At 52.3% G+C, this 23,088-nt stretch overlaps 1 protein-coding gene across 5 annotated transcripts in view; it reads right to left on the reverse strand.

Annotated features, from left to right (window-relative positions):
- The window catches only part of NFATC2 (nuclear factor of activated T cells 2), a 137,545-nt gene that overhangs the window by 20,923 nt on the left and 93,534 nt on the right, over positions 1 to 23,088 (reverse strand). For all 5 annotated transcript variants that reach the window (XR_003612581.2, XM_028125194.2, XM_028125191.2 and 2 more), the window contains exons 8-9: positions 22,771 to 22,897; positions 20,061 to 20,750 (exon numbers count right to left, since the gene is read on the reverse strand). Coding sequence is in view for 4 of the 5 variants with exons in the window: in XM_028125194.2 (XP_027980995.1) it covers positions 20,061 to 20,750; positions 22,771 to 22,897 (817 nt within the window). In the remaining variant the exon portion in view is untranslated. The remainder of the gene's footprint in view (positions 1 to 20,060; positions 20,751 to 22,770; positions 22,898 to 23,088) is intronic.

Here is a 23,088-nt window from a genome sequence, read left to right on the forward strand (position 1 = left end):
ACACAGGGAGGAACACACCGCGTCTCGTGAGGTGGCCTCCCCCGAAACATCAGGCTGAATCTGATCCTACCCCTGGTCTCGCTACTGACTTGCAGGAAATACTGGGGACGGAGCAACACGTCAGAGCCATGTGGGGCTTCAATGTGCGGAACCAGCCGATGTGCGAAGGAACCACCTGGCTCCTCGAACGAACGGGAAGACAGCAAATGGGGGGAAAGGGCACGGCGACGTGAGCAGAGGAAAGAGACACACACGTCAAACAACCACAACATGTGGGCCCTGCCTTGGTTCCAGAGTCAAACAAGCTGTAGAAAGAGAGAGAGAGAGAGGGAGAGAGAGAGAGAGAAAAAATAGGGCACTTAGGAGACACGTGAGAATTTGAGCATGGGGTTCGATATCAAAGAATTACTCGTTTTTCACTGTGACAGTGAAAATCAGAGAAAAGTTTTTTAAAGAGCCATCTTGTAGAGAAACCTAACTGAAAGGTGTGCAAATTACAAAATTTTTAAAGACAGAAGAGCTACGAGGCAGTGGTTATGTTCTTTTTCTTTAAACTCAGGGTAGGGACACGATATTTGTATTGTTGTGTTTATATCATACATATAGGTAATAAAAGCAATTTGGTATTTAAAGGAAGGAAGGAAGGAAGGAAGGAAAGGGGGCGAGGCAGAGAAGGAAGGAGGTGGGGGAGGGAAAGGGGCAAGGGACGAAGCAGGAGGGGGTAGAGAATAGAGCCAAAGAACAAGGAAGACAGATGAGCCCCGTTCCCTGCTGCCTCCCAACATGACCCAGTGCTCAGAGAGCAGCAGGAAGCAGCACGCTTCAGGGTATGGGGAAGGGCCATGAGCACACCTGGGGCAGGAGAAGGCCGCCTCCTCCAAGAGGCCTTCCTGTTGTGTCTCGAAGCCCCTGTTCCTTCATGGCCTCACCATCTGAAACACGTTTCTGTTGTACGTATTATCCCTACTCTCCCTTAGGCTGCAAGATTCACAGCCCGGGGACCTCCCCTCATTCGTCCAGCACCTGTCAGTTTACCTGGCTGGTCACGGGTGTCAGTGACTGGTGGCTGCCAGGTCCTGTCCCACAACATCTTACATGAGCTGACCAGTCAGTGTTCACAAGGCCCCACGGGTAGATGTTATTACATTCCCATTTTGTAGGTCAGGCTCAGAGAGCTGAAGGGACTCGCTCAGAGTTACAGAGCCAGCAGGTGGCCGAGCCAGGATTTTAAATGTAGGCGGTGACGCCAGGGCGCAAACTGAACACCACCCTACCCTGCACTCTTGCCTCGCCCATAAACCTCGGTTTAATGGTAAAGACAGAGCTTTCTGTTTGGGCCTAAAGTGATCAGAGTTAACCCCGAAGTCCAAGGAGAACCGGACTAGGCCAACTGCTTTCTCTTGCCCATACAGGCTCCTGGGCTGTTCCTTGGTGTGCGCGGTTGTGAGCCCATGCACACCCATGTGCGCACACACACCCACCTGCACTCGCCTTACTACAAACCACAGTACAAGTTACTAAGCCCTCTGACTTGTTTTCTGCTTGGTACACAGTAGGCACTCAGCAGAAGTGCTGAATGGAACAGACTCAAGGGCAAGCAGTTTGGGCCAGGACGCCAAACATTCCAAAATAGAAACTGGAGCTGCCAACCTCCGCACGAAAACACCCCGTCCCATTTCTCCTTAAGAGACCTGCTGGCGTGAATGAGCCCCTTCCGGAAATGTGAAGCTCACACGGGAGGGGGCCCGGATCTTATCAGGCATTCCCACCTCAGCAAGAATGACTTTAAACAGAGTGCTTTACTTCTGTCCCTTTATCAACACTGGCCACACAGAGGGGCCCCTGAAAAGCCAACAACCCCCTTAGAGCAGCAAGGGCTCCAGGGCTGTAAGCTAGAGTGTGAATTTAGGAAGCTCTTTCCAGGGTGGTTCTGGCCACAGTCAAGTGCCAAGAGACCGTCCTGGGGTGAGCCCCAGGCCTTGCGCACCCAACAGCTGGAGTTGGGTTAGGGGATGGGCCGCTGAGTAAAGGGATGGCAGCTGGCAGATGGGGCAGGAGACCATCCCTAGAACCTTCTCTCTGATCACAGCGAAACAAGAAGCCAGCCAGGGTGGGGGAGCTGGTACCTGCCTCTGAAAGGGTCCCCAGGGGTCGGCAGGAGAAGAGGGTTCCAGTTCCTGGGCTGAGGCATTAACTTCTCAGAAGCTTGGCAGCCTGGAGAACACAGGGCTGGTTTCTGTTTTCCGCCCCCGCCCCCCCCCCCCCCGACAGAAACGCCTGGAACCACAGTGGGAGGAGAGCCCTGGCCAGCCCCAGGATGCAAACACCATGCTGTTTACAGAGGGAAGCCCAGGCCAGCTCGGATGCCCATTCCGGGCGTCCCCGGCCACCTCGCTCTCGGCCAGCCGGGCCCCGGGGACCCGCTATCTGCGGGAGGAGCCGGGAGCTGGCGGGCAGCCCCGGCAGAGAGAAGAGGACAGCGTGTGCCAGCTGGGCCAGCCTCTTGGCGCGGGCAGGGAAGGGGATCGCGGGTCTCCCTGCAGAAGGAGCACTGCGGAGCCCAGCGCCGGCCCCGGCCAAGCACAACAGAATCACGGGGCGCTGGAGGGCCGCGCCGAGGCTACTGCGCACACGCTCTCTCCGGGCAGCCTGCTCGGGCCTCGCACAATCGTTTCCATGGCACTGGGTTCTGCTGTCCCAACAACCGCAGGATGGCCCAGCGCCGGGCAGCGCGGCTGGCTGGAGGCGAGAAATCGATGTTCTCGTGGGCCCCGCGGCCTCTGCCCGGCCGGTCGGATGCGGGGAGGCCCGCAGAGCCCGAGGCCGGCGGAGCGTGGCGCTGGGCAGGAGCCCACCGCCGGGCCGCTGCCTCCCCGCGCATGCGCAGTCCCAGCAGGACGGTCAAGGCCGAGGCTCTAGGCTACTTCGCGAAGCTCCAGGCCCTGGCATGCCAGACAACGGAGATGCCCCCATCACTCACACTGAGTATTGTGAAAACACTGCTGTGAAGGCTGGATGGGGACTGCCGACATCTTTCTTTTATGGGCGTTCTGTTAAACATTCCTCACTTCCACTTTGCAGCTCTTTGGATTTAGACTCCCCCCCTCCCTCCCCACGCAAAACCGCACAGCTCGAGGTTCCAAAGCTGTCCTGATGAGGCCTCCCGATGAGGCCTGATTCTGGGACTGGGACACAGGCTGTCCCCCGCTTTCAGGCACTACCAAACCTTGCTAGCAGATGTCACAGGGCTGTTTATTTCCACGCCTGAACTCCCACGGAAAGATGTAGCATCTTGCCTCAAAAACAAAGAAAGAACGACTTAGGCATTTACTCACTGACTGTGTGACCTTGGTCACTCACCTAACCTCTCTGGGCTAGAATTTCCTCACCTCTAAAATGGGAGTAATAGGGGCACCTTGGTGGCTCAGTCGTTAAGCGTCCGCCTTCGACTCAGGTCATGATCCCAGGGTCCTGGGATCCAGCTCCACATCGGGCTCCTTGCTCCACGGGAAGCCTGCTTCTCCCTCTCCCACTCCCCCTGCTGTGTTCCCTCTCTCACTGTGTCTCTCTCTGTCAAATAAATAAAATCTTAAAAAAAAAAAAAAAAAGTAAAATGGGAGTAAATAAAAGTACTTGCCTCATGAGCTGTTGTGAGGGTTAGATGAGTTAGTACAGTAACGTCTTAGCAGAGTGCCTGGCGCGCAATGAGTGCCATCGAAGTATTAGCTACTATTATTATGAAAAATAAGTATTACTGTTGTTTTAGAAAGAACAGTTTTACATCACTTAAAAGCCAGGCAGCATATGATGTCCATTCTGTTCTCAGATATTCATTCAATTCCCTACGTCTTAGCTGCAGGGAGCTGGGTGAGGCTTGGAGCAAAGGGGGGCCATGAGCAAATGCTGCCAAGGACCTACTATGTGCAAAGCCATCCCAGGGGAAGCTGTGGGTACAGACAAGTCAGAGATGGTAGTCCTTCCCACGCAGAGACTTGGACTTGAGCCAGGAAGAAAAAAACAGAAAACCCCTGAGAGGTATAGCGATGAACAGCATCTGCCAGGGGCCGTGCATGTCTCCAGGACTTGGAGGAGGAGAACCCCTCCCTGCTGCAGAGAGGAGAGAGCTGGGCAGAGCCTCAAAACACTGGCCGGACTCCAGAAGGCACAAGAGGGAGGGGATGGCATTCCAGGCGGAGATTATGATATGTGCACAAGTTCAGAGGCAAGAAAGTCTCGGCACAGGCACATGGCACCCTCCACTCAAAGCTGAGAGGGGTGGACAAGAGGGACAACTTCGCGTCCAAATGGTGAGACGCACCCGTAAGCAGAACTAACAGCTTTCCATTTCGAAACCCCCATTTCTTGTACAAGCCTGCAGGATCCTTTCTCAGACCCGAACTGTGTTCTCTTTCTTTTTTTCTTTGCAATTTTCTTAAGGAATACGTGCAGATAGCAAAGAAGAAGAAAAAAATCCGTAAGTATAAAAACACAAAACAGGAAGAGGTCTCCCCTCAACTCCTGTCTCAGCTGCTCAGCACCCTCTTCGGGAACTGTGTCTTATTAAGAGGCACATGAGTTGCTTCTGGTGCTCTGCTAGTGAGGACAAGACGGCAACCCACACCCGCGCCCCTCACTCGGGGGGGGGGGGTGTCTGGCGGACGGGCCGGGGGCCCTGAGACGAGGCGCACTGCGGTGTCTGAGCAGATGGCTTCAACCTGGAACGGACGAGAGGACGTTAACGAAGGGCTGGCATATCCCAGATGGAGGGATGGGCCATTCCTTGGCTCTGGACAGATGAGGATGGTGACAGGGGAGACGACGAGCCGCCAGGTACTCCCTGCTAAGTGCCTACTGCGGCTGCCCCGTTACACGCACCAGCCACGTGTCCGTCATTTAAACCGAAAGCACTGTTATGATCCCCCTTTTACAAATGGGGAAGTTGGGGTCACAGGTATTAAGTAACTTGCCGAAGGCCACACCCCCACATTCCCTAGGCAGCCCTACGGACAGGGGAGACAGGGACAGAGTTGGGTGGGCATCGGATCCCGTGGGGTATCTACGTGGGGGTGTCCAGGAGGCAGGCAGATTGGCAGGTCTGCCGTGAAGGCCCGTTTTCTGGAGTCTCATCAGATGGAGGGAGCAAAAAGGCCCAAGATCAAAGCTCCATTCTGTTTATGAACTGTATCTAGATGACTCTCTCAGGTCATCGATGTGCGGGCACCTCTGACAGCCCCTCTGGGCCTCTAGCTTTGTGACTGAGACAAACCCTCCCCTTGTTTCTCGGCCTGGGCTCGTGGCTGTGACGGGAGATGATAATTAGGCTCTGCCTTCCAAGCATGCTCATGAAGTGCGAGAGACTGTTGTCATAATTATTTCCTGTACTTGCCAGCCTAGCAAACACACACCCCACCCTGCCACCTGCCAACAGCTTCCCTTCCCTCCCAGAATCAAATCCAGACCTCTTGCTGTGCGCCTCTAAGGCCCTGGGTGGTCTAGCCTACCCGCAAAACCTCCCTCTCACTCACCTCCTGGCCGTGGCTGTCAGCCACCCGAGACCTCTCTCTGCCCTCCACACAAATCAGGTTTCCCCCCAGCTCTGGCCCTTTGCACATGCTGTTCCACCTGCCTGGAATTCCCTTCCTATACCTCCTCCTCCAGGTCTCAGGGCCAGGCCACCTCCTCAAGCAGGCTGTCCCTGGCTGTCCCCATCTGAAGTTCCTCCCTCCCCCACCATCACCTCATTTATTCTATTCAGAGCACTTAGCCCCAGCTGAAAGTCTCATTATTTATTGGTTGATTTTTGATGAACATTTTCTCCCCTAGAGACCATCAGAAGAGGGGCCTCGTCCACTGGGTTCACTGCTGTGTTCCAGCACCCAGCACAAAGCCCAGCACACAGTAGGTGCCCAGCGGATATCTTTTCAAAGAAGGAATGAATGAATCGGCAAGCAGTCGATCAGAAGCAAACAAGATGGCTCCTGGCAGCTTCCTGAGGTCGCCAGCCCACCAACCCCATGCTAAGGGAGGCTGTACCCATACTACCAGCCCTCCCCATTTTTTGTGGGGCACTTTTCACACATGCCTCACCCAAGGCCACAAGCAAGGAGGAGGCAAAGCAGGCTCCAAGTCAAGCTTCCTTCGACTTCAACTACTCATCAGCATCTGACCCTGAAGCCACTGTCCTGGGCATTCCCCAGTAAATCCACGGTACACAGCGAGAAACTAGCTCCTGGTGGCTTTACACACCCCGAGAGATCTAAGAATTCTCCAGTCTACAAATAAAGCCTTTTTCTAGAGCGGGCCCCCACGTACCAAAAAACCACATAGTTTGGTCAGCATTCAACGTTAGAAAGGCATTGTTTCCACCAGAACCGGGCACTAAATCCTTCAGACCGCTGGTTCTTAACTAGTGGCAGTTCTCTATGCCCAGGGGTCATTTGGCTGTCACAACTGGGGCAGGGCAGGTGGGCGGCTGGAATCCAGTAGGTGGAGGCCAGGGATGCTGATAAACATCTGTGCACAGTGCACGGGGCGGCCCCCACCACAAAGAATTATCCAGCCCCAAACGTCAATAGTGTTGAGGTTGAGAAACTTGATTCAGGCCAAAAGATAAGAAAATGTTCTGGGGGTTCTTGGACTGAGGAGAAGTAGTCCCTGAATCTGGGGAGAATCAGCAACTGGACATTTGAGGCCTCGTTCTATTTTAGATTTTCCTTATAGTGCTATGACCATTGGACATTATAATATCTATTTAACTGTCTGTTTCTTTCCCCAACTAGGAGGTAAGTTCCATGAAGACAGGGATTCCATCTGTTTCATGCATGACTGTGTCTGCAGGACCTAAAAACCTCACTTGGCACATGGGAAGCATTCAATAAATACTTGTAGAATAGATGAAGAAACTCCCAAGAACATTAAAGATTACAAAATATCCAACCTCTTTTTTGGAGCTCTTTTCCCATTACGATCACACTTCATGTGCAGAGACCTGAAATCTATTCTCCTGTCACCCAGAGTAACGGGTTTTGTGATTGGGAAATACAAATCCTTAAAACTACATTTCCCAGCTTCCCTTGCAACTCAGTGTGGTCACATGACATGACTCTGGCCAATGAGGTGTCAGATGAAGGGATGTAAGAGATCACCTACCAGGTTACCCTGCTGAGAGGAAGGGGCATGCCTTTCCTCCTCCTTGTCCCCACCCTCATCTCCATCCAGGAGCCATCTTGGACAATGCAGATGGGGGCACCACCCTGAGAATGGTGGAATAAGACAGAAGGAGCCTCGCCTTGGCACCTCGTGGCCAGTATACCAGCCCTGGACTGCTTATGCCTGTGCTGTTATGTAAGAAAGCACGCATCTATCTTGTTTAAGCTGCTGTTAATTTCAGGTTCTGGTTACAGGAGCCCTGTATACCTAATCAATACATAACTTTCTCCTGCCCTGCAAACTCCAACTGTTCTGAAGCTAAAGACTCCTTAATGCTTTGAGGAACACCTCCGTCAGCTGGCATGCAAGTGCTAATTTATGATTTCCCCTTCACACATGTAGAGATCATAACCCTGAGTCTACATGTAGGATTCTTTCCTCCCCAACACCTCAGAAAAAGCACATTGCTAAGCCAGAGAAAGAAAGGAGAGGAAGTCATATTATTGAGGTCCGTCAAATATTGAGGACAAAAGGAACTACCCAAAGTCTATTAAAATCTTAAAACATCAATTATGTTTAAATCTATGAGTTCATTATGGCACACACACACACACACACACACACACAAAAACACAAAACCCTAATTGATTGCCCCTGGAGGATGTTAAGGAACCGACCCATTATTTTAATAACTGGTAAATAAAGGGAAAGAATCAAGCATTCATCCCTCTTTGCCTATATGAATTCTACCATTGTTGATGAAGGGACATTTCTCTTTATAGAAGTTTTCCAACTAACAGAAGAGGAAGGGAAGACAGAATTAGAACAGAATATCACCATTTTGCCATTAATGCACCACTGAATCCATGGAGCTAGGCACTATGGGACAGTTACTAACATCACCAAAAGAGAAGCAACCTGACATCATATGCTTCCTGACAAAAGGACCAACCACCAGCTATGAGGCCATCTTGGCCAAAACAGTGGAACCTGAATCAATTGAGCCTCTAGAATCAATTGCCAATTTACAAGAAATGGAGAACACGGGGGGATGATGATGCTGATCCTCACCCTGGGAATAAAACTGCCAAAAGCCAGACTGTAAGAAATTTCATGGGATAAAGAAGCTGATTTTTTACCAAATAAATGACAAAATAATAATAATAAAAACAGTTCTGGGGGGGGACCTCTAGACTGAAGCAGACTTAGAGAAACCAAGGTATCCCACCTTACAAGGTATGGGCCTGGTCTGAATCCTGATTCAGACCAACTATAAAATAATGAAAACAAAACAAAGGGGGAAAAAAAACTCTTTATGATAGGTATGAGACAACAGGAAGTTTAAACACTGGATATTTCATGATATTAAAGCATTTTCACGAAGTTTCATACATGCTAAGAATATTAGGAGTATTTGCAGAATCTTTTCCTCTTAGGGATACACAGCACATATTTACACATGCAATGATATGGTTCTGCTATCTGGGATTTCTGATGTCTAGGATTTGCTTCAAAATACTACAACAAAATGGGAGTGGGAGATGATGGAGGTATGGAAGAAACCAGATCAGCAGTGAGTTGATAACCATCGACACTGAGTGGTGGGTACGTGGGTACACTGTGCTACTCTAGATTTGTGTATACTCAAAATATTTCATAATAAAAGCTTTTTAAACAAAAAAAATCTTACTCCCAGCTACAAAGAGGGAGAAAGAAGAAAGACGGAGGGAGCTAACACCTCCTAAGTGCGGCCGACTACCAAGTGCTGAGTTAGGCAGCCACGGATGGGAGTGGCCCTTCCAGAAGAGGAGTCACCAATTCAAATGCCTAACAGGTCAGAAAGAAACCTTGACTGAGTGAGTTCGCACTCACAGCAGACACACAGCAACCATCTTCAGGAGACAGGAGGGAGGAGTGGGGGGCTGCAGATGAGAGCAGGTATGTGCTCTAACGGGCGTGGTCTCTACAGTAGGCCAGCCTTGACTTTGATTCCAGCTAGCCACCATGCAGAACGTGGGGCCCAGGGCGGCCAATTCTTGGATTTTCCAAGGAAAGCCTGAAATCTGTATTTTTATGTGCAATCTCCTGGTTTTTAAACGTTGGCGTCTAATCCAAATATTTCTTAAAATACTGTGTGGGCCAACCAAAATATCTGCAGGCTAGATGGAGCCCATGGAGCACCAGCTGGCCGCCCCTCCTCCAAGTACTGAAGCAGACCACAACTCGATCCATCTGTAAGAAGTGGAAAGGGTGCATTAATCAACTTTGGGTCAATTCTTTTTTAGGCATCCAGTAAAGCTGAAAATTCAAAAAGACACCATCAACCTCCAGAAATCTATAAGAACCGGCTGCGGAACATTTCAAAGGCGTCGTCCACATAAGTCAGCTTATGCAACGGAACCTCCACTCTGTCCAGAGTTTTGGAAACTAACAACCAGGGAGTGTCCTTTCAACTTTCCTGGGATGGCGGAACTAACAGGCTTCAGATGAAACCCATTTGCTGGTTTGCAGAACGCCTGGAACTTAAGTCCAAACCACTTGCAACAGACAATCCCATCATAAAATCAAGTCAGGGTGCTCAGCGTCCATTGTCAAATGACCAGGAAGTGCTCCATTTTGCTTGCCAGAGATCCGATTTCACGGCCGTTGAAAGAGATGAGGCAGATGTCATCCCAAAGCCTTAAAGTGGCAGGATTGGTTGCTGAGGACCTGAACAGACTTCGTTCCTGAATCTCAAGCCTCAGTTTGCTGCTGACTTTGCCCAGGGAAAGACTCCTGACATCCTGGATGGGCAAAACAGGCCCCTGCCCTGCCTTTATAGGCCCAGGCTCAGCTTAACCAGATCCTCAGGTTTAACAAATTAAAGAGGTGTCCAGACTGTGATGGAGAAGGGCCAGAGAAATGGTTTCATCATTCCCTGAGAACAAAGCCCCTCTTTTTTTCCTGAGAGGGTGAAAAGTAAAAGAAAATTCGTGCTAAAATAGAGCCGAACGGGCCCAGGGCAAGAGAAGAGTCCAGCACTATGCCCAAAGGCCACAAAAAACAACATGCACCCAAATCTCAACTCTACAGAATGGAGTGAAACCAGGGCTATTTCATAAAAGATTTTTTTTTTCTGGGTAAATAAAGCTCTACTGTTTATCTGCAATGGGTTTCTTGATGGGGGAAAGGGTGGGGGGTACAGAGAAAAAGGCAGCATTAAAAGAAGATTTGATTAATGGCCATGCATCTAACTCAGAGCCTCAAACAACTAAATTGCTTTTCAAGCTCTACTTTTCTAGAGAGAAACAAATTACAGCTAGCCCGGATACTGTGAAGTTTCGTATTTTTTAATACAAAACTTCTGGACTATCTTGGCTTGTGGCCTGGGGCGAGTAAAGAGCCACCACAACCACAGCCCTCCACATAAAGATGCTCACAACAGTCACTGTGTCATCCTGCAAGGAGCAAAGTCTCCGGCATGCCCAGCACACTGGCTAGGGAGGAAGTGAGCCTCAGCATTTCTGCACTCTCTGCTAGTAAGCATGAAAACAGAGAAGAGCTTTTCAAAGCAGGTTTGGGTGCTGATCTACCCATAAATCTTGTTTTACTGATCACCTTATTCCTGCACAAGGATATTCACTTGTTACCACAAGACAATAACCTCACTTGGAGGTAGAAATGATAGCCACACAAATGACTCAGAACAGCTAAAAGCGTGGGTTTTGGTGGATGACTGTGGGGCCATCTGATGACACCAAGTGATGTCTCTCTCGGTCCTCTTTATTGGGCCCTGTCTGCTCTCTGTGAGTCAGATGCTGCTCTGGAATGCGGGCTGAGTGGACAGCGAGTCTGAGAACGGACTTTCTTGTGGTTTGGGAGCTTTTGACCTTGAAATGCAAGAGCACATTCCTTTGGAAACATCTGCACTGCAGAATTTCAAAAAGATGGCTGAGGATTTCTGGGTCTGGACTCCACTGGAAGGTGGCTCCTTATATTTACATGAGCTAGCAACACAAAGTACACATCATTTGGGATCAAAGGACACCTAAGTGGCACAGCGAGAAATCTGAGCTTCTTAGAAGGTGGGGAAATATCAAGAGGGGCAAAATAAAGATGCCACTACGGAGGTACCTACATGATGCTCCCTCTCCTGAAAGAGAGGGATGCAGACCTGCTATTAGCTCATTAATTGATCTTCCAGCAGTAGCCCTTGGGAATTTTGTGGGCTCGTCTCTAGGCAAGCAGTTTCCTGGACTTTGGAATTTCCTAGTGGGACTCTAAATATCCTTTGCTGAATTCACAAGAAGTAGCCTAGCAAAGTCATAAGGACACAGGCTGAGTCAGCCTCTGGGTTCTTCTTCAAAGCCCAGCTCGGCCCCGACTACCTGCATGGCGGTGTTAGTCTGTTCCGGCTGCTATAACAAGCCCCTGGGTGGTTCAGAAACAGCAAATATTTATGTCTCACGGTTCTGGAGGCTGAGAAGTTCCAAGATCAAGGCACCACCAGATTCGGTGCCCTTCCTCATAGACAGCTGTCTTCCCCTATAAGCTCAAATGGCAGAAGGGAACTAGGGAGAGTTCCGTGGGGTCTCTTGCATAAGAGCACCAATCCCATTCAGGAGGCTCCGCTCTCATGCCCTAAGCACCTCCCAGGGGCCACACTTCCTAATACCATCACCTTGGGAGTTAGGCCTCAGCATATGAATTTTGTGGGGACCCAAATATTTCAGACCATAGCAATGGCCCAGAACTGATGATGATGATGATGATGAAGATGATGATGATGATGCGGGGGCCGGGGGGTAAAGTATTCCGATAACTACTGAGCATTCACCGTGCATACCAGGTACTGGCCAAAGTGCTTTCCTTCCAAGGAGGCTCCCTTTTTCCATTATCACCAGAACCCTCAGAGTTGGGGCCATCATCGTAAGTTACTTGCCTCAGGCCACGCAAGAGCGAAGTGGTGAGGCCAGAATGAAAGCAAGTCAGGCAGGATGACCCCAGAAACTCTCCACCCCACAGGCCCCCGAATCCAGGCTGGACCCTCAGACCAGCCCTCCCATTCCTGAGAACCAGCCCCTGACATACCCACCCGCCCCTTCAGCAGGTGACAGATTCAAACGTGCTGTTTGTACAAGAGACACCCAACTCCCCATCCACGGGGGACCCGGCAGTAGATCTGCAACATTTTGTAGAAGGAAGGAGGAATATAGGAAAACATATTTGCACCTGCCTATGATCACATAAAGAAACTCCATAGCATGCATTCCCAAGGGGGTGAAGACTGGATCTTAGGGAGTGAAGAAATCTTATATATCATGATAGTCTGTGGCCCTACAAAGGGCCACGGTACATAAGCAGATATACAGTGTATCTATGGGACTGACACTCATGGGGGCACTGATAGGAAAGAACTGCAAAAGGAGCCTGGCTGGAGAGGGTGGTGGTAAAGAAAATGAGGTTGAGAAAGGCTGTTCTAGAAGGCGGTGGCGGGGGCGGGGGGTGGGCAGGGCAGAAATGGGAGCAAGACTGCGCTGGACGGATCTTTTTATATGGTTTTGTTAAGCATGTGAACATACTGCCTAAATAAAATATAAACATCTTCAAATGAACTTCAAGAAAGAATGCTGACCAAAGACCTCAGCCAGGGCGGGACTCTGTTGGCACCCACTAAGGACGGCCGTGTGAATTAAAGTTGGCTTTGGTTTCTGGTGAACAGCACCACCCTGATCCACAGGCACCAGAAGCCGACTCTCGAGGCGTCCGTGGCCTCTGGGCTGCCCCTCCAGGCAACCACTCTGCTTGGTCCTCACTAGAATCCACGATCCCCGTGTTTCCCCCAGCCCTCCTGGGGCCGACGCAGTGGCCCGGCCCATGGGCCGCTCTTGGCAGCACCAGGCTGACCATGGGCTGTGCACGCCTCTCCCCTCCCCTACAGGAGCTGCTTTGTCACAGGCTTGCCGTGAGCACTGGGCAGCCCCAGGAAAGATTCCTGACCTGCTGAACAAACCTGTGCCAGGCCCCCTCAGCTCCTTCCCCCCTTCCTGCTCATCCCTCTGTCCATTCTTCCCTGGCCGGGTTCTCACACGCTGGTGGGTCCAGCTTCCGACTCCCTCGGCCCCTCTGCCAATGCACGGCTAGCAAAACTTGGGCCACTGGTCCATGCTCTGCCAGGGGAGCACAGCGGGGGCCACGCTAACTGGCCTCTCCAGCAGTCCTCGGGCAGATGGCATCATCTCCTCGTGCAGGCAAACACGCCGAGGTCCCCAGAAGGTAGCTTAGGAAGGGCCCCCTGAGCCCGTGCCATGTGAGGAGACAGGGCCTAGGGGTCCCCATCCCCAAAGACCAAAATAGCCAACTTTTTATTTTCCTATGCAAACACCCTTTTTAAAAAATGTAAGCCATGTTCTGCAAGAAGTCCGCTAAGCTCCTAAACAAAAACAGCCGCTAACGTTTATGGAACGTTACTTTGCGCCAAGCACCCTTCTAGCATGTATCCACTCACACACTTCTCACGGCAGCCCCAGGAGGGAGGAGGGGGGATCGTGTCCACGGGATGGACAGGGAGGTGGGGGCACAGCCAGGCAGTCACCTGCCCGAGGGCATAAGTCAGCGGTGGAGCGGACACTCAAAGCTGGTGTCTCACGTCGCAGGGAGTCACGCTGAGCAAACACTGACAACTGGACGCAAGGCAAGGGGAAGATGAAAACAAGATGCAGAACACAGAAAGCATGAGGGCAGGCCACTGCCTTGCATGGCTTCTGCAGGGGGGCTGACCCTTAGGCTCCGCGCTGCCTGCCAGCCCTAAGCAGCCACCTCCATGGAGAATTGCACAGGGGTGCGCGCAGCCCTTCCCCCCGTGCCCGAGTGGCTCTTCCAAGGGGAGAAAGGAAGCTGTCGGCGCCCACCTGACCTCCCTGGGCCAGACCAGCAGCGCTCACCTTCCCGGCCAGGTCTTTCCCTGGGTTGGGGGGTGGGGGAGCTTGGGACCGTGAAACTTGGGACTGTGTTGGCCCCCGAGGTGAACAGAACATCTACACTGTTTCTTTGCTGCCGGAAAACCGGTGACAGATCCATGCTTTCTCCTAAGGCTTTTCCTACTTGCTTTTTGCATATTCTTGTCAAACCAAAAAAGAGGCTACAAGGGCCAAGATAAAGGTAAGCCTGGAGACGGCGCCACGAGAAACTTGAAGGGAAGCAGAGCTACTGTGATCATCACGATTGTGATTAATGGAGCCAAGAGTGAGCGCTGGACATCTTTCAAGAGACTTATGTCCTTGGCTGGCAACTCTAAGTTCAAATCTTCGTGCATCTTTGGCAGTTTGAGTATCCGAGCGAGAGGTGAAGTTTTCACGAGTGAGAAAACAGGCTGGGAGAGTGTCGGTAGCTGAGACCCAACCCGCCTGGTGTGCCCGGGGTCTGCAGCCCGGACCCCCCACCACCAGGCATGTTCATCAGCAGTGAGGGCAGACCCCAAGTAGCACGAACCACGCTTCGGACGACCTCCTGTGCCACCCATGCCTGCCGGGGGCGGATAAACTGGCACGACCACTTGGGAAGAGTGTCTGGCAAAGGTCTACTCCTGACCGCGTGTGTGGGCACCCAAAGAAGAATTCACAGAAATTTTATTCATAAAACTGAAATGAGCCAAATGTCCATCGACAGAAACATGGGTGCAGAGACGACAGGATGGTCCCTCAGTGGAACGATCCACAGCAATGAGATGAACGAACCCCGACTGCACCCAACGGTATCTCTGGATTGCCCAGGCCCGCGGCTGATGGAAAGAAGCCGAGACCCGTGAGCACCATTGTATGATGTCCTTCTATACAGAAAGGCAAAACGAATCTCTGGGGTTAGGGGGCAGGACAGTGACCATGCCGCGGGATGGGACAGAGGAGGGGGGACCCATGGGGGCTGCTGGGGTGCTACCATGATTCCATGTCATGCATGGTCCAAGTGGTTAATCAGAGTACGTGACTCATTTCTGAATGTGCATGTATCTCGATACTGAAATATGTGGAGAGAGATTCAAATTCATTCAATGTATTACAATAAATGATTTTTGAAGTAGTTCACACAAAGACCAGAGACGCAGATCCAAAACCAGACTGGTCTCTGCTCTTTGCACCTGTAGGAATGCTCACAGACACGCACGCGTGCGCGCACACCATCTGCTGTCCTCCCGAGCCACTGGCGGACACTCCAGCGTCACCGAGACCACATCCTTTCTCCCCAAGACATTTCCAGAATGGGATCGAGGAACTCCTTTGAGAGTCCCAAGCCTCCCCCTGTCCCTCAGTCCTCTCGTCTGTGGCTGAATCTCGAGGCGGATGGCATAGGCCCGCCATGCGGAGCCTGTGGTGAGATGGCCTGATGACCCGAGAGCCCCTGGTTCTGCAGAGACTGTGCCGTGGGTGGCACCCAGCCGGAGCCTGTCCATGCCTCTCCCCTGCCTGGGCCTGTGCGGCACACACCCTCCCTACCTGCCCGGATCCAAGTGCCCTGGGCCGATGAGGCACGGCCACCCGCCCCCCCATCGTTCCAGGCAGCGGCAATCCAAGAGCTACTTGTGAACCAGTCCCGTTTTGACAATTCCAGTCCCATTTTAAGTCATCGCACTAGTGAGAGGACGTGTCACGCAACCTTCTGTAAGATGCGTCACCCCTCCATAACTCGCCTGCTGACAGATTCTCGCTCTTTGTATCTGGCTTTGTCTGGAACAAAGTAAAGCCCCCGTTGGCCAACTCTTGCCTCCCTGTGGTCCATTTTCCAAACACGGTCAGAGTCATCTTTTTAAAAGGTAAATCAAATCACACTGCACTGCCCAAAACCCGCCCACGCTGTCCCCACAGCAGCCTTTCCGTGCACTGGGTCTCAGGGGCCAACACCACCCCCGTCCGGCCACACTCTCGCTCCTAACCTTGTGCAATTTCCCTCACGGCCTTTTATCACCGTCTGAAATACGCTTATTACCTTACATACTAATGTCTATCTCCTTTACTGAAAAATTACCCCACACGAGCAAGGACTTCATCTGACTTGTTCGCCTGTGTACGCAAGTCCCAGAACAGCGCCAGGCACACAGTAGGTAACCAGCCACTACCTAGGGGTGGGAGGGAGCTGCAGGGGGAGCGCAGGAAGGTCAGGATGGAGGGGACAGAGGGAAGGAGGGAAGCCTACAGGCAGGGGGGGCTAACGAGAGAGAGAGAGAGAGAGAGAGAGAGAGAGAGAGAGAGAGAGGGTGGAGGCAGGAAGGGAAGGAGGGAAGAATTCATTCACTGCTGGTGTTTTCCAGGTAAAACCAGGGTCTTCAGAACAAGGAAGTTGTAGGGCAGAGAAAAAACAAGGGAGTGCGTGTGCAAAGCCTACCTTTCTGAAAAACTACAGAAAGTGCCTGGTGTGGGTGGAGGAGCGTAGGGAGAGGAAGGGGTGGGGATGCACGTGGCTCTGGAATTTCACTTATGTTGCCAGCTCAAAATGAGACTTTCTGAAAATGTCTCAAGTCCTTGGAGTGGGGAAAGCATAAGCTGCATTTTAGAGTTCCAAGACAAAGTGGGGCCCAGACAGACGGTCTATGTGCAGGAATGCAACATGACAGAGTCAGGTGGAAGGCCCAGACAGGACCCTCTGGACCATGCTTGAAGGGTCAGGAAAAGAAACCCAAACATGGGGGCTTCCAGGGATCACAGTCAAGTGGCCCGTTCAACTTCAAAGATGATTTGTTATGTGTGGACCTGAGTCTGCTGGGGACCCCTTCCTTTTCCAGCTTGAGGAACGTTCCCTTGACCCTCGAAACACTTAAGCCTGCTCTCTCGAACTTTCCAAGGAGAGCACACTCTGCCCAAATCCCAAGGCCCATGAAGGGCACGTGAGAAATCCCCGCACACTGGAAGCACATGCCGATTCCTGGTTGGGCAGCCAGATATGGCTTCCGTGGGCAGGGCCCCCTTGGCGTAATCCGTAAAAGGCACAGAAAAAGAGCTTCCCAGCCCAGGATGTCTCACAACTGGACTAGAGAAATGACCCAGGGATTTCCAGTTTGCCTGTCAGAAGTCAACTGAGAAGTCTGAATCCCACATCCGCGAAGCCAACAGTGGAATCCGAGCATGTTCCATTGGAGGGGTCTGAAATCTCAGCGGTCGGGAGACCAAAGCGCACATACCTCTTCCTGGGAGCCGCAGTGGCGGTGCTGTTTGGGGCTTACACGGGGCACGGCTGGCCACGCCGGCTGGACCTGGGTTGCACAGAGGCCTGGGGACACTGCCAGTCAAGTACTGAACATCTACCCAGTAGCCACCTCGCTGCCTTTTGGAAGCCACACAGGTAGAAATTACTCTCTTGCCTTGTCCTGCTCTGGCCCCACGTGAAGCCACAGAACGCAGAAGCATGAATACAGGCGTATGGGATGGGGGCAGTACTGGGCTTCTGAACTCCGAAATTCCCTCAAGGTTATTTCCCCAGAATGTTGGGGAACAGGGATTCCAGGCCTGCCTTTATTGTACCACTCCAGGATTCCATTCACAGAGAGAATAATAAAAGGCAGTGTGACCGGCACCCCCTGGAGTTGCACGTTCTCTTACGTGTGACTGAGTAATTCTAGAAAGGACTACATCTCTCGTTTTAGAGATTGATAATGCCTAAATACAGTGTCTCAGTAAAGGCACTGAGAAGTCCTGCAGTAAACAAGTTTTTTAAAACTTGGTTTTACAGATTCTTTTTTTTTCCTACGTTTTTAAGCCATGGAACCCTCACTTCAGAGAATATCTCCTAAAATCCCATGGAGTTGGGCGTGTGCAGAAAGTATTCAAGAAAAAGTCTCCATCAGGAGAAGCAATTTCACTGCACTCAGTTCTCCGAGACATCCTTAGGGCCGACTCATGTTACTGACCTGCCAAGAGCTCACTTTCACCATGACTTTGAACCTGCCTGTGTTCAGAAAGGCATTTAGGAGGCCCTAAAGGGTCTCTATCCTCAGCTGCTTTGTCCGCAACTCAGGCTTCTGTGAACACAGGAAGCACTTCTGTGGGTCTAGGGCCATGACGGACCCTCAAAGGTGAGTCATGACCAACTGGATACTGAGAGATCCCTAAGAGCCAGGGCACGGACTAACTCGCCATCTCTAACAGAGACCCTCACTGTTTGTCTTTAACGTGGAATGACAGACAGGAGGGAGGGGCTGGCACACATCTAGCTCTGGGAGACCAAACCAACCACCAGACACAGAGTCAGCTAGGGCAAGTTACCTGGGCCCGCTCAGACATTTTGTTAGAAAGCACCTCAACCGTGACACATCCCCCAAGCTCGTGTGTGGAGAGAGGTCTGGTTACAGCCACATTTCATTTATCCGCTCGCATTCGGCATTATACATGAAATGGATTTTCTACAAGATAGCCCCCTTTCAAATAAGCAACCAAAATTTTATCTTTACCATCTGGAGTGTAAATTGTTCAAGGATGGATTGCACTTGGGTCTCCCTTTTAAAACCGAGCACAGTGACCCTAACTCAACCTGTGTCTGAATATTCAGGATGAGACAGATCAATTATTGACACAGCAACACCCTGAGGTCAGCCTTGCAAGGACAGTTTGACTCTATACTAAGGGGCCGAAGACATCTTTGCTTGATGCACCTTGGGGGAAGTCTGTGATCAATAGTTTTACTAGAGAGAGGATGTAGAAACTACCAGAAATCCTGGAACCCCCAGATCACCCAGACTGTCAAAACTTCGCAAAAAGTAAAAGTCAACAGTCTCTGAGTAAGTACCAGAGGATTCCTGCCACCGAAGTGTCAGATACTCAGTATCTGGTTTTTATGATAACTGCTGTGGCCATTTGGAAGCTTTTGGCCTTACTTCCTATTACTTGGCTGGGTTCCCGAAAGTAAATTTTCTGAAGTAATTGACGTTTCAGGGTATATCACTTGCTGCTGCCTATAAAAGGTGAAGCTGGAGCTGCAGATGGCAGCCAGGGGTGCAGGTTTTCTTTCTACTAAGAACCACCACCTGTTTTCCTTTCTCTGGCGCCCCCCCTACCCAGGAGCGGGGGGCGGGGGGGGGGAGGGAAGGGGCAGCTCCGCTGGCCCCGCCCTCTCTGTCCTGCAGGGGCACCTGGCTGATCCCAGGTGAGTCCTCTAGCACAGCGGGCCCCTCCTTCCTGAGATCACAGACCACCGTCGCACCCGCCACTCCGCCAAGACGACCCTCCAGCTGCTGGTCCCCCCTCCCCGCCCCCGCGCCCACAAACTCAGGCACCTACAGACTCACACAAAGCCGCCCTGAGTCTTTTCCTTGGCCCAACCACCCCAGCAGCCCGGCTCACCACAACGGAAGCCCGCTGTTTCCCTCCCGTCAATGCGCCTCTCTGTTCCGCGGCTCCATGGCACAGATATGCCCGGAGCCTGCCTGCAAGCCCCCCATTCATGCTCCACTTTTCAGCGAGCTTGCTCCTTCCCTCTCTCCACTCACCCTCCCCCAGATACACAAAAGAGGGCTAGCAAGCAGGACTTTTTTTTTTCTCTCTCCAGTAATAAAAGGTTCGCCTTCCTTCCTTTTGGTTGATCTATTCTTGGTCTCTACTTGGCAATGCAAAGACAGTGGAAGCGGTTAAACCGCCCCAGTTCATGACCCTGGGGACACTCCTTTGGCCAGAACTGCCCTCATTTGCTCTTTCTGTTGCACTGGTTGTAGCAAAACCTCTAAACCTCTTACCAGCCGCCCCAAAAGTCCTGCTGGGAAAGGATTCGGGCACAGGGTCGGGAGAGGCATTAAAAGGTTCTCTTCTTCAAACCCCTTAAAGAGGGGGACACGGAGGCCCAGAGGGGTGAAGGAAGATACACAGGCCACACAGTGAACTTGCTAGGGGAGCGGGGCAGGGGGATGCTTCGGGGGCCCCGTCCTTATGGGCAACGAGAAAAAGCAAGCGTCTTACCATCATCCAAGTAGGTCTGGTCCAAGTTCTGCTCCTGTTTAATTGTCACTCCTGCGGGTAATACTTCCTTTTGGTCACTGACCGGGGGTCCGTTTTTGGCGGCTCTTTGGCTGGTGGCATTCTGCTGCTGAATGACCGTGGGGTAGGACCCCGGGCTCAGCCTCTGGCCTTGACTGACGGGGGGCGGGCCGGGCCTGGCGGGGCCGGGCGCGAAGTTCTCGCAGTACATGATGTGCTGGAATTCTTGGTGGCTGCCGCAGCGCAGCGGCTGGTTGGTGGGCGAGTAGTGGATCACCGGCGAGGCCTGCTGGTTGGCCGGGGAGGAGTGGAGCAGGGTGGAGCTCTGGCCCTGGGAGCCGGCGTGCACCAGCACGGAGCGGTGGGCGTCTGCCAGGGCCAGGGGGGCGGCCATGAGGGCCGGCTGCTGGTAGCCCAGCAGGCTGGGGCTCAGGCTCTTGCTCCGCTGATAGAGGACAGCCGCCGGGTTCTGCTGCTGGTAGCGGGCATCGGGGGACGAGAGCCCCGAGCGGAACTGCTGGCAGGGTGCCATGGTGGCCACGAGGCAGGAGGGCGATTCAGCCACCATCGGGTGCGGTGGGTAGTAAGGCTGGCTCCCCAGGCCCCCGTGGGCGGGGCTGCAGATCAAGGTGGGGTCATATTCATCAGTGGGCTCCGTCTTGATGGCTGGGACTGGGAGAGAGAGAAGCACACGGGGTGCACCCTTCTTAGTGAGCCACGGGGGTGCGCAGAGGATTAGTTGTGGGCTGTGGCTGGGAACGTGGCCTCAGGAGTCCCGGGAGATGGGAGCAGACACTTGGGCTCCGTCATGCCTTAGCCTCGGACGAGAGCCTCCCTGTGTAACTGTCGTAGGGAGAAATTTGACCCTGGATGATGAACGTGAACTGTACGTCTTTCCAATAGCGGAGAGACGGCTGGTAGGCCTGTCTCAGCCCTGAGACGTTCTTGGGCTCCTCCCAGGGGCAGAGCTCAGAGAGGAAGGCTTGACGGAAAATTCTGTCATCCCCCCCTTCTGCCCTAAGCAGCTCCTGTCCCCCTTCCCTGCTTGCTGTCCTTGGTAATGCTTATCACCACCTGAAATAATCTATCTTTCCTGTGCCTACTTATTATCTGAACAACCCACCCCCACTGGACTGTCAGCTCCTCTAAGGGAGGATTTTTCTGGTCTGTTTTGTTCAATGCTGTGTCCCTGAGCACCTAAAACAGCAACCAGCATTCAGTTGACACTCAGAGGTTTTCAGGAAACAGGAAATGACCAAATGGGGGTGGATCCATCTCCTTGGTTCTGCAGCATTCTGGGGGAAACGAGACCTGCTGGCCTGGGCCTCAGTTTCCCCATCTGTTACCTGGCAGTAACAAGCACACCCCCTGTCCCCATGGGGCTATTAGGAAGATGAAATGAGATGTGCGAAAGGTACTTGGCACAGAGACTGGCATACAGTAAGCACTCAGGGCTTGCTGTTGTTACTATAATCATCTTCCCACCAGCACTGGTACCATACCTGCTCATCTCCGCACCTAGGACGGTCTCCAGACCTTGTCCTCCCCCAGCACCCTTTCCTAAAGCATTGCCAGCCCCAGGAGCTGAGGACCCAGTCTCCTCGCTGGAGCGAATGTAGTGGGGACAGCATGCTAATCAAGTTCAGGGAACCGCCAGGCCTCAGGAAGTAGAGGCAGCAAGGCGGTTCGGCCGCTTAAAGGCAGCTCGGACGCCAACCAGGAACCGTTCCTCAAGGTGCCCTTCAAAGCCCGTCATCTCAGTCCCTGGTCGAGCAGGGGCACTGAATTCTTACTCAGGCCATGCTCATATAGGCAGGGGCCAAGGCCAGGCCCAGGGAGGCCTCCTGACCACAGGCACGAGGTGAGAGTGCCATAGAACAACAAGGATCACTGAGCTGCTGTCTAGAACCTTCCCAGAGTTTGTCTCCCATAGTCTTGGGCCCCCGCAGGCCCCTGCCACTCACGGCTTGTCACGTCAGTCCTGGGATGGTGCCACGGCCAGAGAGACCAGACAAACCCCTGGATACACTCCACCAAAGCCAAGCCCCGTCAAGCCTGGGCTCCCAGGACGGTCCCCTTGGTCTCATGCTTCCGGCATGAGAGGCTCCATGTGACCCTGTCACAGGGTAGAAATTATACTCTGGATGATAGTCTCGGATTATAGGTTTCCAGTCCTGGAAAGGTGACTGGTAGGCCTGTGTCAGCCTTGGGGAGCTGTAGTACTTTGTGGGAATGAGACCTCCTGGCCTGGCCATCTACCCAGGAATCCACAGGGCTACAGCGTGACTACCCACAGCGGGGTCCACTACAGATCCTGCAGGTTTCAGGGAGGGTTCAGTCCCCCGATCAGGAGCAAATCTAAGACATGGACAGAGGTCATGTTGTTGTTCAACAAGTCCACGCATGCCTCCCTCCTCGTCTGCCTCCCTCCCCGGGAAGAAAAATATTAGTAATAGCTAATATCGTTCATATCTGCTTACCGTGTGCTGTGCTAAGCACGTTACGTGCATTTGATTTCTTTAAGTCTTATAAGGAAGGTGCCATTTGACAGATGAGGAAATGGAGGCTCCAAGAGGTTGAGTCCCCTGCCCAAGGTCACCCAGCTGGGAGCAGACCTCATGTGTCCTCACCTGAGGATAATGTCCTACCTCACCTCTCAACACCGAAGCGGCCTCCAGAGAAGATTTCTTACCTGGGTGGTAGGTAAAGTGCTGAGGCTGACTTCGTTTTCTTTTCCCATTGATGACGTAGAAGTTCACCTTCACCGATGCACGGATGTGCTTGTTTCGATACTCAGGGATCTCAACAAAAAGCATGTTCTGGAAGGAAGGAGCTATCATCAACTTAACTGCAACAATGCCTACATTCCTACACAAGGCCCCAAGCACATCAAGCCAGCTCCTCTCAAAGGAGTCAAGACACGTCCTGTACGTTTATAAGCGAGATTCTATCTAAGAGGCACTTGACCTTCCAGCTGTGGGTGAACAAAGGATTGCCACTTACTCTCCCA

The sequence above is a fragment of the Eumetopias jubatus genome, unplaced genomic scaffold, assembly GCF_037043125.1.
Source record: "Eumetopias jubatus isolate StellerSeaLion01/CBP00866 unplaced genomic scaffold, mEumJub1_p1.0 scaffold_9, whole genome shotgun sequence".
Lineage (NCBI taxonomy): Eukaryota > Metazoa > Chordata > Mammalia > Carnivora > Otariidae > Eumetopias > Eumetopias jubatus.